The sequence below is a fragment of the Corylus avellana genome, chromosome 4 (assembly GCF_965113065.1).
Source record: "Corylus avellana chromosome 4, dhCorAvel1.hap1.2, whole genome shotgun sequence".
Lineage (NCBI taxonomy): Eukaryota > Viridiplantae > Streptophyta > Magnoliopsida > Fagales > Betulaceae > Corylus > Corylus avellana.
The window spans coordinates 1,515,951-1,532,343 of NC_142493.1; the positions used below are offsets into that span (position 1 = coordinate 1,515,951).

Genomic DNA, 16,393 nt, shown 5'->3' on the forward strand with positions numbered 1-16,393 from the left:
CTGCTACTCTAGAATTCTAGTTGTTGCACCAAACTTTTAGTTCCCCCTGATAAGCTCTAGAGATACTTCTCTGTTGATAAACTTGTCCTGCTGCTTCACATTGCAAGTCACTTGCTTTGCCACGTAACATATTATGTCATGAAATTGAGACTTTTGTGTAGGTTTTGGGAAGTCCAACCAATTCAAGTTTCCACAGATAAAGCCTCATCCATGGCACAAGAAATGTCTCTTTCCTTTTCCTTATTTCATTATACTCAGAAAAGAGACTCTATTCTATTGGCCCTTGAATTAAGCTTTTCCATTCTTTTTACTTAATGTTGATTGGATATGTAATATGTTATATGTATATGGGTTCGAATCAGAATGTATGGAGCTGGTTTTGACTATTCCAAGTCTTGAACTTATCTATGATAAAATAGTAAAAAGTAAAAAGTAAAAATAAAAATGACTTTTTTTTTTCTTTTTTTTTTTTTCCCAAAAAAGAAGAGAGAGAAAGAGAGACTGCTTTTCCTCGTCTTTGTAGGTACTTGTAAAACAAAGGGTAGCAACACATGGTTTAGTTTTGGAGCACATTTCAACAAAGTTTGGCACTCAAATCTTTCAAAACTTGAAACCGAATGATGCCTATAGGATGGACTTAGTGATCATTTGGTAAACTTTTAGAAAACACAATTTTATTTTATTTTTTTCTATAACTTCTCAAATCATCGCACTCATAATTTAGCCGATAGGGCTACCTTAAGCCTCAGAAAATGATGGGTGTTGACGTAATTGTTAGGGATGGTATGGCCTAGGTTTCGGCATCAATGTGTATGTCTATTTGGAGATAGTTCAAGCTTTTCATAATGAAAACCGACTGTGACAGATATATGATACTTTAATTGAGGACGCAAAGATTGAATTGTACCATTTTCCGGCTTGTAGACCATATAAGAAGAAAAACAAATATGGCAGCGGAAAAAATTTGGATGGATGAGTACAGAAAATAAATAAATATTTTTGTCGTATATTTTAAAAAATGCATATATAAATAAAATAAAATTTGTGCATCCTTCACGCATTCATTTTCTAAAGAGGTTTAATAAAAATAAAAAAAGCACTGAAAGGCTTAAACCCTCAGACTCAGTCCTCTCCTCTGCTTCTCCTTCCCCTTCTTCCATTCAGAATTCAAACCCAGCGACAGAGAGCGAGAGACATCGCCGGCAAATCTCCGAATCCCAAGGGGCATTTCCGGAACAGAACAACAAAAAAAAAACATGTCTTGCGCCGCCACCGCCATTTTCGACCTCGTACCTTGTCTGAAACGACACAGCACTACCACGACCATTAACCACTTGCCACTTCCGAAGCCGTTCGTGCGCTTTCGTTTCAGTTACTCTCCGTCTTCGGCGTCTTTCTCTGTGGGACCCCTCTACTCCACCCCCGCCAATAGCCGCTCGCGTTGTTTCAACGGCTCTCGATCGTTCTACTGCACTGCCCTGAAATCACAGCCGTCGGCTTCCCTTGGCGCCCAGACCAATACTACGTCTGGTGAGAACCTTAAGTTGTATTCTATTTTTATTTTCTTTCTTCTCAATTGGGTTCGTTTGTATGTTTTCAATTTTTTTTCGTCTAGTTTCTCATATAATTTGCTAAATTTTCTATCATCTGACAAATTGGGAATTTATTTATTTGTTTATTTTTATTTTTTATTTTTCTCTAAAAAAGAAAAGCTTTTGCTAGGTATACTGGAGAATCAACGGCCATGGTATGTAAATGTTGTCGTTTCACAATTTTAATTTTTAAGGAGTTATTGATTTTTGAAAACGAAAATTAAAATTAAACAATAATTTCTTAGCAATCTTCCTGCTCAAAGCCAGTTTGGCATGTAGTACTAGAAAGTTTAGGAAATAGAATGGTTTAGCATAGCCTATACTGTAAGCGGGTTTATGTTACTTTTGCATTCTCATTGTAAATATTATGTATATGAACAAAGTAACTGGTAAGTTATTTGGTTTTGAAAATTGTTTTTTGGTTTTGGTTTGAAATAGTATTTTGATGTGATATAAATTTGAGAAGCGTTTTTATTGGGATCCATATTTAAAAAGTGTGTTATATTTTGAAAAGTGTCTTATGTTTTGAAGATGGGTTTTGAGAAAAATGTGTTTTCAAAACTGTTACTAAACCATAAAATTTTTTTTTTTTAACATCAGAATTCTCTAGATTTTCTAGGGTAATTCTGTGATTTTGAGTTCTTAAAACACTAGGTGTTATGTTTAATTAAATAGATTAAATTTTATCACCTCAGCATGCACCATCTTCGGAGGATCCTTAATGTTTTTCTAACTCATTATGTCACTAAGTTGTGTGTTGAAGTAGCAATATTTGAACCATTTAAAACGTGTATTTTCTTTTTTACCTGTTTCTGTGTGGTGATTCACTGACACTTTGTTTACTGATGTTGCAGAGGAAGAGAGGGTGGTGGTTTTGGTCATTGGTGGAGGGGGAAGAGAACATGCACTTTGTTATGCCTTGCAGCGATCTCCCTCCTGTGATGCAGTGTTCTGTGCGCCTGGTAATGCTGGGATTTCTAACTCAGGAAATGCCACTTGTATTTCGGACCTCGACATCTTGGATAGCGCAGCTGTAATATCCTTCTGCCGCAAATGGGATGTGGGATTGGTTGTTGTGGGACCAGAGGCTCCTCTTGTTTCAGGGCTTGTAAATGATCTAGTTAAGGCTGGAATCCCTGCTTTTGGCCCTTCAGCAGAGGCTGCTGCTTTGGAAGGTTCCAAGAACTTCATGAAGAATTTGTGTGACAAATATGGAATCCCTACTGCTAAGGTTTGTCTCACCTTCTTCTCTTTGATTGATATTTTCGAGAACTTTACTGCATTATTATAATTTAATTTTCAAAAATTCTTTATACTGGTAAGAGCAATGTTGCATTGGTACGTGGCTGTTGTTGTTTAACACGGTTTATTCTTCTGAATTAGACTGAGAAAATGACATAGAACTCTTACTCAATTTAACCTGTTCCCATCCCTATATTCTTGGTCTTATTTTTAACTTCCATTCCTTTTCACCCTTCTAATTGTTACATTCATTACCTTTTTCCTTTTTTTTTTTTAAAGTAAAATTTTCAACTCTATGATTTCTTTGCTTTCTCATTAGTGTGGCACTATTTCCTACAAAATTTTCTTGCTAATACATTAGTTAATTGTGCAGTATAAAACATTTACAGATCCATCTGCAGCAAAGCAATACATTCAAGAGCAAGGGGCACCAATTGTTATCAAAGCAGATGGATTGGCAGCTGGAAAAGGAGTGGTTGTTGCTATGACTGTGGAGGAAGCATATGAAGCTGTTGATTCAATGCTGGTAAAGGGCATTTTTGGTTCTGCTGGTTGCCGTATCATTGTTGAAGAGTGTCTGGAAGGAGAAGAAGCATCTTTTTTTGCCTTAGTGGATGGAGAGAATGCTATTGCATTAGAGTCTGCTCAGGACCATAAACGAGTTGGGGATGGTGATACAGGGCCCAATACGGGTGGGATGGGGGCATACTCTCCTGCACCCATCTTAACAGAGGAACTTCAGTCGTTGGTCATGAAATCCATAATTCTCCCTACAGTGAAAGGAATGGATGCAGAGGGGTGCAAGTTTGTTGGGGTTCTGTATGCTGGCCTTATGATTGAGAAGAAGTCTGGCTTGCCAAAGCTGATTGAGTACAACGTGCGATTTGGAGATCCAGAGTGTCAGGTCAGTAATTGGCTTTAAATAGGTATTTTATGCTATATGTTCTAGGAAATAATACAAATATTAATGACCCTGCTGATCTTCAAGAAGCAAAATAGCAGGCCACAAGTTATTTTCACGTCAAAATTCAATCCCATGTATCTAACTTGATAGTCAGTTTGGTATGGTGCTGTTATCATTTGGAAGTTGGCGAAAGTTTGCTTTCTTTTAGTCCTTTAAGAAGTCTTTGCTAAAATTGATTCCACAATGAATTGTGTCTAAGATTGACTTTTTGAAAGATTTGGTTGTGTCGTGAGCAGATCTATGCCTACATATTAGGCTAGTGAAAAAAGTTGTAGCATTGACTGCTTCCATCCTACACTATTGGTCCTTTATTCGACTTTTCAGGATGTTCCAAAATATTGTCCACTTTTAAAATTCTGTGGACACAATTTTAATGACTTTATTTGAAAAGTCAGTACCCTGGTTTTCATTAAATTTTAAATTAAAGAGGGTAATTATGGAAACTGGTATTATTTTATTTTGAAGACAGAGTGTTAGTTGATGTACCCTTAAAATATTGGATTTTGTGAATAGGACAAACAATATGGGATGGAGGGACTAGCATGTAGCTTGAGAGAATATTGGGGCCAAATTAGTGAGATAGGGGAGAGCAGAATTATATAAGTCAAAGCCAGATCAGTTATCCTTGTTTCTAGGCATCTTCTTTTCTTTTTTCATGCCAAATTCTGGCTTGTCTTTTTTCAATTTAGTATATTGCTTACATGAGATGAGTTATCCTTGTTTCTATGTGGTGTATGTCATGTGCAAATGCATGGGTTCAATTATACTTCTACCTGTTTAAAACCTTTGGATGGATCTGGTGTAAAAGATCCTTGTGTTTTCTATGGCTGTAGCTATATGTTCTGCTGATCCAGAGGATAATTTTTACTACCACATCATCAAATTGTATGGCAGTCATATAACAATTTACTAAACAACATTACTTTGTTCAAATACCTATCACTTAAAAGAAAAAAGTAAAAATCAAAGGGACCGACAATTAAGAACAAAAAGGATGATTTTGTGGGACAATCAACTGGGCCACATGTGGAGATGCTGCTTGGTATTGTTGGTTGCACTTCAATGGCCATGTTTATGTTACTAAGAACCAAGAAGTAATCACAGTATGAGTAAAATTGTTGACATAAATGTCTGTCGATTAGATTGCTCGTTGCACCTCTTTGGCACCTCTTGATAACCTTTTTTACTCATCAATATATATATATATATATATATATATATATATATATGATGACGTGAATTGATTATTTTTTCTGGTTCTTATATGCCTTTGATGATAAACAGGTCTTGATGGTTCGATTGGAGTCGGATCTGGCACAAATTCTGCTTGCGGCTTGTAGAGGAGAGCTAAGTGGAGTGTCCTTGAGCTGGTCCCCAGGGTCTGCCATGGTGGTGGTAATGGCAAGTAATGGCTACCCTGGGGCATATGAGAAGGGAACTGTGATTCGAAACCTTGAAGATGCGGAGCATGTTGCTCCATGTGTTAAGATATTTCATGCTGGAACAGCCCAAGACTCGGATGGCAACTTCATTGCTGTTGGGGGACGTGTTCTTGGGGTTACTGCCAAGGGAAGTGACCTTGAAGAGGCACGAGATCGAGCTTACCAGGCTGTTGATGAAATCAACTGGCACGGCGGATTCTGCAGACGGGATATCGGTTGGAGAGCACTTCCACAGAAACAATTTGCCACAAAAGGGTGAACTAGTGTGAGAAATAAATGTTTTACATTTGTTGAATATTGAAAAATGGCTTATGATATAAATTAACATCATTTACAAGAGGGAAGAAAATAGGTTCTCTTGTTCTACAAACAACTTTTTTTGGCTTCTTATGGATCTTCCACTCCATATTTACTGAAATTTTGATTCCATCTGTTTTGAATCCAAAGATTGAACGGAAAAAATCCAGCGTTTCTTGACATGGAAGCCAATAAACGATGCAGCACGTTTTGTTTTAATTAGCGTTTTTATTTTTCCCTGAGCATGTTAGTTTTAGATTAGTTGCTCAATGTGTTTGGTATACTTCCAGTATGGATGTTATGGCACGCCCTTTATGGAGCCTATTTATTCGAGTAAGTTTGAACTACCCGCTTATCTGTTCAGACAGGTAAACCTTAAGAGTCTTCTCATACTTACCTATCCGGATTGCTAGCAAGCACTGGATCACAATCTTTAAAACTGCAAATTAAACTTGGAAACCAAAGATTTCAGTCGACGTCTCTTTTCTATATACCTGCCTATGATCTCAGCACAGGCAACACGCATAAACTGATAGGTACAATCTATTTTAACGCTGCACATTATCATACACAACGCACAAGACCAACACCAAAAAATTAGGTATACAATGACAAAAAAACAATCATCTATACCATCTTTTGCAAGCTGATCTTCTGCATAATTAGCTACTCCCTTTGATAGCTAGCCTGATCTCCATGCCTTCACTCCCAAGTGGCCTTTCTTGGACTCCGAGGAAGACTTCCAGTTCCTGATCTATCAACCCCGCCACACATATACACCCCGCACTCATCGCAATACCCACAGCCTGCAGATCCGCTCTGATCTCTCTGCGGCCTACTCGACGGGTGATAATGGATTAGGCCACCATAACCCATTACGCTCCTCCCCATCTCAACACCTTTGTGAGGATCCAATGGCGATCTAGAATGGTAGCCATGGGGTTGGTGATGGTGTTTATGGCTTTGGTAGTACTGGTAAAAGTAGTGGTTTCCGACGACGCTGTTGCCTTGGTGTTGGAAGCTGTTGAGGCTGCAGAGGCTAGGAGAGCTGTGGACTTTCTGCATAGGAGGAACTCGACTGTTCTGCAGGTAGCCATTTGTGAAGATGGTTTCATTGCTCATAGAATTATCAACGTTCTGGGCTTTCGGGGAAGAGCAATGGGGAGAAGCACAAGCAGAGGAGACGCTGTAAGTGAGTTTAGGACGGCCGAAAGTTGTACGGGTTATGCCATTGATGGCATCAACATAACGCTGCTCCAGTGCATGGGGTGGTTCTGTGATGGCGGCTGCTGCTTGGTTCTCGACTATGATTGGGTTGGATGGGAACAAGAAGGCACGGAGCCTCGGAGTTCCTTCGCTTTCATGGCGGTCGTATTCATCGAGCATATGCTTTATGTCATCGTCAGATCGAATAGACACCAAAGCATCAAGATCCTCTGGGATTACCTGGTACTTAAGGACCATTTCCTTATCAAACTGTGGAGTTAGCTTCTTCATTAGCTCTGTTAACAACAAAGTGGAAGAAAATTTCATTCAATATTAATATGCAGATAAGTAAGAAAACACAGATCAAGATAGTTGATTAAATCCAATGGTTGTGTCTTTAATAGGCCTAAATTTGTAACCAGTTAGCCTTTGATCTTTCTTTCCTTTGGAAACATTTGCTGAAGCTAAACACTATGACACAGTGCACAAGACAAGAAGTTGCTAAGTTCTAGTGACTTTTGGCCATTCAAAATGACATGCTCAAGCTCCAAATAAAAGTTGAGCCAGAGAAAATAATGTTCTGTATTTTTTCATTAACTTTTTCCATTTCTTTTAGGGAGAATGGACAAGGATCTAATACAATGAGGTTGTCTATTGCATATGTAATGGATAGTCTTATGTGAGAGGCTATTTGAGCCCCACCTGCTCCGACAACTATCCAGGCAACATGAGATCTCCATCTCCGAAGAATAATATATATTGAAAACCGCTCCACTTATGACTTATGTTTGCAATAGTCTGCGCCTCTTGTACACGAATCATACATTAACAAATGGGAACAATTCAATCTTCGGTCGTTTCCGAATGAGCTATATACATCGTTTAGGCCAAAAGCCCAATAAGATTCATCACACTTCTAACTCTAAACATCCTTTGTACTAATTACATCTAGAAAACATCATAAATCTTAAGGGACAACTAAGGGTGACAAATACCAATATTAGAATCTGGTAGATAATCAATGTGAGACTTAACACGTCTATGCTTTGATACCATTTATAATATAATTAAAGACACGCTAATCATATCCATGCATAGTACTCAAAAAGACTAATGACAATTGAAGTTCTCTACAATCATTTATATCATCTATACGGTATACATCTAATATGAAACTTAACACATATTCACATAACACTTTAACAATCTAATTTAGTACAATCCGAAGCATCATATATTCAATGATAGACCGGGGGTTTCCAATCTCAAACTATGCACAAATTTTAAAATTCGAAGGGCCGCCGTGAGCTCCTTGATTCTATCTCCATTATATATACATATATATCCTGAAAAAGTGTAATGCTGGATAAATACGAGACAACTCTGCATGAGATGAACAAAACCTGAGAAGGTGATGTCACGAGGGATGGCTATGACACGTGTCTCACCACCCACGTACTTGAGTTGACCGTCGATGGGCCTAGGCAGGATCCTCCCGCCATGGCTACACAGGAACTTCACCCTGCTCTTAGGCGACGACGGCGTTTCATCCATCACTCCGCCATTAATGTCACCACCTTGAATTTCTTCACCCACCATTATATATATTTATATATTTAAAAATAAAAAATAAAAACTAAAAACTAAAAACTAAAAAAAAAAAAAATCTCTCTCGCTGACACCCGACTCACCCTGCAATAAACTTGAAGAAGAAGAAGAAGAAGAAGAAGAAGGAAAAAAAAAATTGTGAGATTAAATAAAAATGTGTGAAAGATGGTAAAATGGAAAAAGATAAATAGGGGAGGGAGAGATTGGAGGGTGATTAATTCAGAAGAATTTTCCGAAAATAGGAAGTGAAAAAACAGAAGGGTTTGTTTGGTAGAAAAAAAGGTTAACTGTTTGGTGTCTCTGTCCCGTCTCTTTCGCTGCATCTCCGCCACTGTATTTTAAATGGATCTCCCTCCCTCTCTCTTTCTCCACGTGTTTTTATCTTACGCTTTCCTAATAAAATAATATATGGATTACGATTTTTTGAATCTTCCAAATTATTCTAACTGGAAATAATTTAAAATTGAGGAGATTTATTTTATTTTGTTATATTTAATAATAGCATAGATAATATAAGTTATTTAAAATTTTAAATAACTTGATAAGTTATTATATCTGTAAAATTTGAATTTGGTTTACTTCTCGTCAAAAAATCAACGAGAATGAAACTTTTGGGTTTGCGATTTTAAAAAGTGTGATTTAAGTTTAGCAATTTTAAAATGTGATTTGAAAACGTAACCTTTAAAAATATAGTTAAGGGTTTGGTCAAATTTTAGTTTGACCTTTAAAATCGCAATTTTTTTAAAAAAATGCAATCCTGAACAATCTATTTTTTTGTGATTTGGTTTAAAATCGCATTTTTTGTTTATATAATCATAATGTCAAACACACCCTTAAAATGCCGATTTTTTGGTCAAGGAAGTGGAATAGGATACTCTCTATTTCGAGTGAAATAAAGATTTTTCTATTTTAAGGTTAAGATTTAAAATTAGTATATCTAATAATATATATGATGTCAATATTAGCACGTCTTCTAAAATAATTTAATATACTCGGTTAGAAAGATTTCATTCGACACAATCGGCTAAGAATCACGCCTCATGAAACGGAAGTCACTAATTTGAATTTTCCTCCCCCTTTTATGCGGACATGTCAAACAAAAAAGAAAAAAACAATTTTTATGTTCACATTATAGCTTTTATTGGTTAGTTTTTCATATATCATCATTATTTATGGATTTTCAATTTTAACATATTACTTCTTCTACAACTTGAAGAATAAAAATAATTGCAGGGTGACCAATCCTCCATAATGGGTGGTACTATATATATATATATATTGGCCAAGTGGTGGAGGCAGGGACGGAGCCAAGAAATTTTATGGAAGGGGGCCAACTAAATTTTTTTTTCAGTTCTTTAAAATTTTTTTATTAAAAAAAATTATTTTTGTTGTTTTTTATGAACTAAAGATTATTGTAAGGGCTAAAAAAAGTAAACATTTGAAAGTAAGGGCCAAAAATAAAAAAACTTAGTGGGTATGGGCCAACAAAATTAAAAATACGGCCAAAAAATTTTATTAGATATGGCCAAAAAATTTAAAAATAGGGCCAATTTTTTTTTTTTTTGAAGGAGCCAAATGACTAAAATTAAAACTTTAATTTTACTTTTTTTTATTATTTTTTTAACTTATAATTTTTTTCCTTATTTTTGGGGTTTTTATTATTTTTTTTACTTAAATTTTTTTTTCCTTATTTTTGGGGGGGGGGGGACCATGGCCCACCCCGGTCCCCCCCTCCCTCCGTCTCTGGGTGGAGGTCTTGGTCTTAAGGTTTGCTCCCTTTAAGGTCTAAGGTTTAACACTTCATAGGTGCAAATAATCTCTTGGGGCTACATCTCCTGGTGAAAAGCTAGCGATTTAACCAGTTCCGAGTATGAAAACTTCCGAGGGTGCGGTGCACGAAACCGGGGTTTACTCTACAGGGGTGGGTCCGAAGGGCCCTGCCTTGGAGAGGTTCCCCGACATATATATATATAATTTGTGATTAATTAGTAAATATAGCATGGATCTAGAACTAATAGCAACAAATTGAAGAGCCCAAATATGATGAGACTGCTCCCACCACCTCATCATGAACTCTATTATTATAATTTTAATGATTTTAAGCATATAAAACTATGCACACATTCAGATTCTATCAGCCTTTTCATAAATTCAATCAGTTCTATTATGATCAATTTGAGTAGAACTCTAATACAAATTTAAGGTAGAAGTAATTATTGAAAATTGGCTTATAAGGAAATAGTGCTCAAAAATTTATATACACATGGTTAAGATTACACTTTAGTCATGTGGAACATTTAAAATTCTAACATATCACCACGCTTCGTAGTCAATGTCCACAATGACCCACTCTATCGACACTAAGCCAATAATAATCATTTCTCTTTTGATGGCTTTATTCACTTATTAGAATTAAATGACTTAACAATATGTTCATATATGATACCAAAACATTTTAATCAAGCTTATAGGTCGTCTCTTTCGTTTCTTGACCAAAAACCCGCAACCCATTCGATTTAATGCTCAATTAACTGCGTATGAGCCCATATTCAAACTCTGATACTAAATAATACAAATCTTAAGTAGAATTCACCCTTAAAAATCAATTTGTACAAAGAGAATAACAAAAAATATATATACATAAAATTAAGATTACATTTAAATCATATAGAACATAGAACACTTGAGATCGTAAGATACTTGTATCATAGAACATTGTAGCAATGATTGTTGTTTGATGAACTTTGTAAACACCTCTTTAGAAAGTGCTATAGAGATGTTAACCAGTCTAACTTAGGATAATTCATAATTCGTTTAGTCTATCCCCAAAAGTAACTCACATCATGATTGCATTGCCTTTATTTTTTAAGTCCTAAAAGAAATAAAGTATAGTAAGAAACAACTATCATTCAAGCAGGAAAGGTTCAAGATCTATTTTTAGTTTGACCCTCATAAATACACCATTATAATTAATTAATTACTATATACATCTAAAGTCCTCATTCACAACAATTTTTTTTAAAAAAAAACTCATAACAAAGTAGAAATCTTACTACTTGCTAGCCAACATGTCATAGCTTCCAAACTAAAATTACAACAAAATTTAAGGAAAAAAAAAAAAAGAGTTCAATACTTCAATATAATCTAAAATACTCTCAAAAAAGAAATCATCCAAAAATTTTCTTTTCCCCCAATCAAAGTCCAAGAAAAAAAGGAAAGGTAAGCAAAAGCACCACATGACTTGGGCTTAACAAAAGGGTTTTACATCTCTGCAACTCATTAAACACACATACAAAAGGCAAGCTACAGTCCAAAAAGGCGTTTACAGGCTTTAAGGATCTTGCCTCCTTTGTGCTTCTTCTTCACAGATCTTCTTGTCGCCCCGCCATCATCATCATCATCATCAATGGGGGATGCTAGAGTCACAGACTGGTCATAGATCCTACAGTACCTCTCTGAAACAGACGAAGATCTTTTAACAGAGAATGCCCTCTTGACTGCAGAATGGAATCCAGAAGTTGAAGAAACAGAGCAGCTCCTGTTCAGCACCGCGCCAAACTTCTCCCCATTGCCGCCATCTCCATCTTCTTTCTCTGCGTTAGACTCCTTGATTTGGCTGCCTTCGTGGGGTTTGGATGTGGGGTCTGAGTTGGTTTTTTCGGTCTGGGAAAATGATAAAGCATCTGAGAAATCCATGGATCTTGATTTCTGGGTGTCAATGGCTTTCATCTTTGAATAACCATTCATGGCTCTTTCTCTTTTTGTGCTGAAAGTGACGGTGGAGGTACAATCTGTCGTGGGGATATGCTGCTTTGCCGATTGAGAAGTCAGAGGTGTACAGCTTGGAGAATGAGGAAGAGAGTAATAAATATGCAAAGGCACTGAAGATGAGGGGCCAGAAGGTCATTGAAAATAAGGATAAGAATTTTTTTTTCTTTTTTTTTATTCGAATTATTAATAATTTAGATATATAATGTGAAAAATTATATACGAAATTTATCAGTCACAATAGTAAGTGGTTGGACCGTCTCATATAATTCTTTTACATTATTTGTAAAAATTATTAGCAATGCAGACAAATAATTGTGATGACTTCCAATGCAAACAAAAGGTCCAAGTAAATAGTTGAACAGTCTAAAATTTATTTATATAAATGAGTATCAAACGAATATTTTACATAATTTATTGAAATTACTAATAATTCAGACAGATGATTGCCGTGAATTCAGATCCAAACAAAGGGTCCAAATAAATACTCAAATTTTATTTTAAATGGACATGTTTCATATGAATATTTTACATTATTTGTCAAAATTACTAAATTTAAGAGATGGTCGGTGTGAATTGTAAACAAAACAAAGGGACATGACGTGCACGAGAGTACCTGCTATGCGCCAGATTGGAGGTAGGGATAAAAAAATAAAAAATAAAAAAGTTGGTATTAGTGTTACCATTTTTCGTTTTTATGTGTTTTGGATTTTTGTCTCAAAATATAGAAAATAATAATAATAATAATAATAATAATAATTCATCAACAAACACACCCATTTATTAAATTAACATAGATTCAAAATGCATATAATTTTCACATATATTTTTAATTATACATATATTTTTAATATAACATATTTAGTCTATTACATGTGATTTTCACATGTTATAGACTAAATATTCTTTCAACCAAACGAAGCCAGTTACTTGCATATCTTTTATACAAATCTCTTATATACATATGTTATTTATATTGTTAATATTAAATCCAGTTGTTATGTTATTGATCAACTTTAATTTTAATATCAAAATGAACAAGTTTTTTTTTTTTTTCTTCTTGTTAATGAAACTGCACAAGAACAAGAACAAGAACAAGAAGAAATTCACATGTTTTTTTTTGTCGAGATTATACGTCACATCACACATTGAAATAAAACCTATGACTTGATGCATTGAATTTGCAAGCCATTAGGCTGGTTCCACACTTCCACTAGCCAAAGTTGTCTATTGAAATCTTGTTTTTCCAACAAATCATTTTTTACCACATGTGCAGCACCTAGAAAATGTTGTAGTGGGCGGGATGGTTACGTCTTCATTTGTTTTTGCGTAAAATGATTTTTAGAAAATATATATATATTTTTGTTTTTCTACCATACAATTTTTTTTTTTTTTTAAAAAAAAATAGTTATTAAATTTATATGATTTACATGAATTAAGTTGTGAGTCCTATAAATTCAATAACTAATTTTAAAAATAAAAATTATATGGAAAAAAAAAATGAAAGAAGAAAGATAAATAACATGATATCCAATGTACTATCAATACTGACAATACAAATTGCCAAATTCACTGATAATAAGCCTTGTAAAACAGACACGACACGCAAGTCTACTGCACAAACCTAATTAGTTGTTTTGCTTCATTTGGTTTTTTGTTGGGTTTTGTCTTTATTATTTGGCTTACTAAGACATGTTTTGTCTTTAGCTTAAAGAAAAGGCCGACAAAAGGGAGAATTAGGTTACATTTTGGAAGTATAAGAATTTTATATATATATATATATATATATATATATATATATATATATATATATATATATAAAAGAGGTTTTTTCCTACCTAAATGAAGACTAATCTGCTCCTTGCTTAATGCAACTCAGAAAAAAAAAAAAAAAAAAAAAAAAAAAAAAAAAAAACCTTTAGTAATATTTGCGCTATTATTTTAAAATGATTTATAATTGATTCACTCTATATGAACTTTTCATCTTCTTAGTATAAAATTGAAGTATCACATTGTTGGTAGCCAATTGACTGTGGGTGTTTATCATTCACAAATTTAACATCTTTCAAAAGGAATAGCATTTTTTTTTTTAATGAAGTCACGGATTGGTCTCCCATCTCTAGTCCCCTAGTTACCGTTAAAGTATAAATTAAATGATTAAATTTATCTATTTGGCTATTTTTATCAGCTTATACTTTTAAAATAAGTAGTGATTAAATATGGTACTAGCGCCAAAAATTATGAGTTCGATTATATCTCTGCCTTTATTGGAGATTTATCTGCATTATTCCAAGATCCTTTGAATATGTCCTTTATTTTCAAAACTATACTGAATATGTTTCTAGTTGATAATGATAGTGTACTTAACATGTGGGGGTAACAAGTCATAATTTGTGCCCAAAGTCATTTATGGGGACCATGCATCATGCATGAACTAGCACCAATGTGGCTTAAAGTGATAGAATATTGTCAAACTTGTTCACATGATGTTAGACTTGTATAGCTCTAAATCTAAGCTACATAAATGGTAAACCAGTGGGTGAAAAACTCACTAGTGCTTCACCTAGAGCACTAAATTCAGCTCAAAATAAATTTTACAACTCTAAGTAGAATAACACCCATTCATTTTATTTTATTTTATTATTTTTTTTTTTATGTCGGGGAATTTCTCTAAGACAGGATCCTCCGGACTCACCCCTATAGAGTAAATCTTGGTCCGTGCATCACACGCTCAAAAGTTTTCCTATATGGAATTAGTCAAATCCTTGACTTTTTAATGGGGGTGTGGTTCTAAAAGATTGTTTGCACTCATGAGATGTTGAATCTTTGACCTCGAAGAGATGATACCTTAAGACCCAGGCCTCTACCACTTAATCCAACCCCAATACAATAAGTTCATCTTCCTTGCTCTTGTGGTGGCTATCTTCGATCAATTTGGTTGCACTCTTATTTCTCGGTTTTCTTTACACAAATTACTTCTATTTGTAAGAGAATTGGGGTAAGTGAATAAAATGCAAAAATAGTAATAAAATCTCTAAAATTTTGATTACAATTTAACCTAGATGGTAAATATTTTTACAAGAAAACATAATCAACTTAATATAAAAACATACATTGAAAGCCGTTATTGCTTTTAAATTGTAAGGTACATTCTCATACGACTTTTTAAATGGATCGATTTTTTGGCCAATTTAATAAATATCTAAAACATAAAATACTAAAATTATTTTTACTATTATTTCAAGTCAAAATACCTTTTTGGTTTTTTTTTTTTTTTTTTTTTTAATCCTTTAAAAAACATTACCAAACGAGGATTAGCAAGACAGTAAGGACTTCCCAAGGTGAATCTCAATCAATAATTATATTGCATTAATTGAAAAAAAAAAATAGTTGAAAATTTAATTAATGCGTAATCATGAATGGAAATGGACTAAACATTAACATGGCGACAAAAGTAAAGAGGTAAATGTCCAATCAAGTTTGGTCTCTATCCCAATCAGTCACCTAAGTGACAGCAACAGTAAAAGAAGCATGGATGTGTAATCAATTCCCCATGCAAATTCAGTTTCATTGTCAACAAATTCACCAAATAAAGTTTTGTTTTGTTTTTTTTTTTAAAAAAAACACACTTTTATCTGCCATTTTATTTTAGAGGGACGATAAAAACTTAATTATTTTGCCAAACAAATGTCTAATTTTTGCTTTCTTTTATAATTTTTTTAAAAATAAAAAAATGTTTGAAGCAATAATATATATTTTTGGTCATTTTTTTCTGGTATTTTTCTTAATAATAATGTCTTTTTTTTTAATTATTATTATGAAGAAAAATACTATTTTTTTTTTAAATACCAAAAAAAAAAGACCAAAAAGTAGATATTATTACTTCAAACATTTTTTTTTTCATTTTTTATTTTATTTTATTTTTAAATTACAAAAAAATGCAAAAATTGGACATTTGTTGGGCAAAATAGTTTGGCCTTTGACATTTCCATTTATTTTATTGATACGACAATGTCAATTATTTTTGGATAAATTGGCACCGTCATGTGAATGGATAATAATCATCTCTATTTCATGGTCATAATTAAAGTTATTGAATTCAACAATGTAAATGATGGCACGTAATTATAACCATGTAATTGTACATGGGTTAGCGAAAAGTTTGAAGTCATTTTGATGACTTTATAACCTTCATACCTTTTGGTTATGATTTTTTAAAGATATACGCTCAGTGATGTAAGAACTTTAGACTCGTGAAATTTCATCAATAGAAG

At 34.0% G+C, this 16,393-nt stretch overlaps 3 protein-coding genes across 3 annotated transcripts; 1 reads left to right on the plus strand and 2 right to left on the minus strand.

Moving 5' to 3' along the window:
• The first annotated feature begins 1,073 nt into the window (after positions 1-1,073).
• On the plus strand, positions 1,074-5,625 carry PUR2 (Glycinamide ribonucleotide (GAR) synthetase). Its single transcript, XM_059592740.2, has 4 exons — positions 1,074-1,530; positions 2,447-2,823; positions 3,208-3,738; positions 5,083-5,625. The coding sequence occupies exons 1-4, from the start codon at positions 1,257-1,259 to the stop codon at positions 5,497-5,499; spliced, it is 1,599 nt and encodes a 532-aa protein (XP_059448723.2). The 5' UTR covers positions 1,074-1,256; the 3' UTR covers positions 5,500-5,625.
• Positions 5,626-6,022: 397 nt separating this feature from the next.
• LOC132179627 (Octicosapeptide/Phox/Bem1p family protein) lies at positions 6,023-8,327 on the minus strand. Its single transcript, XM_059592369.2, has 2 exons — positions 8,147-8,327; positions 6,023-7,039 (listed from the first exon to the last, which is right to left on the minus strand). Exons 1-2 carry the CDS (start codon positions 8,295-8,297, stop codon positions 6,240-6,242), a joined length of 951 nt encoding a protein of 316 aa, XP_059448352.2. The 5' UTR covers positions 8,298-8,327; the 3' UTR covers positions 6,023-6,239.
• Positions 8,328-11,466: 3,139 nt separating this feature from the next.
• LOC148586105 (uncharacterized) lies at positions 11,467-12,207 on the minus strand. The gene has a single exon (XM_088516097.1). It carries the CDS (start codon positions 12,096-12,098, stop codon positions 11,655-11,657), a length of 444 nt encoding a protein of 147 aa, XP_088372223.1. The 5' UTR covers positions 12,099-12,207; the 3' UTR covers positions 11,467-11,654.
• Positions 12,208-16,393: the final 4,186 nt, after the last annotated feature.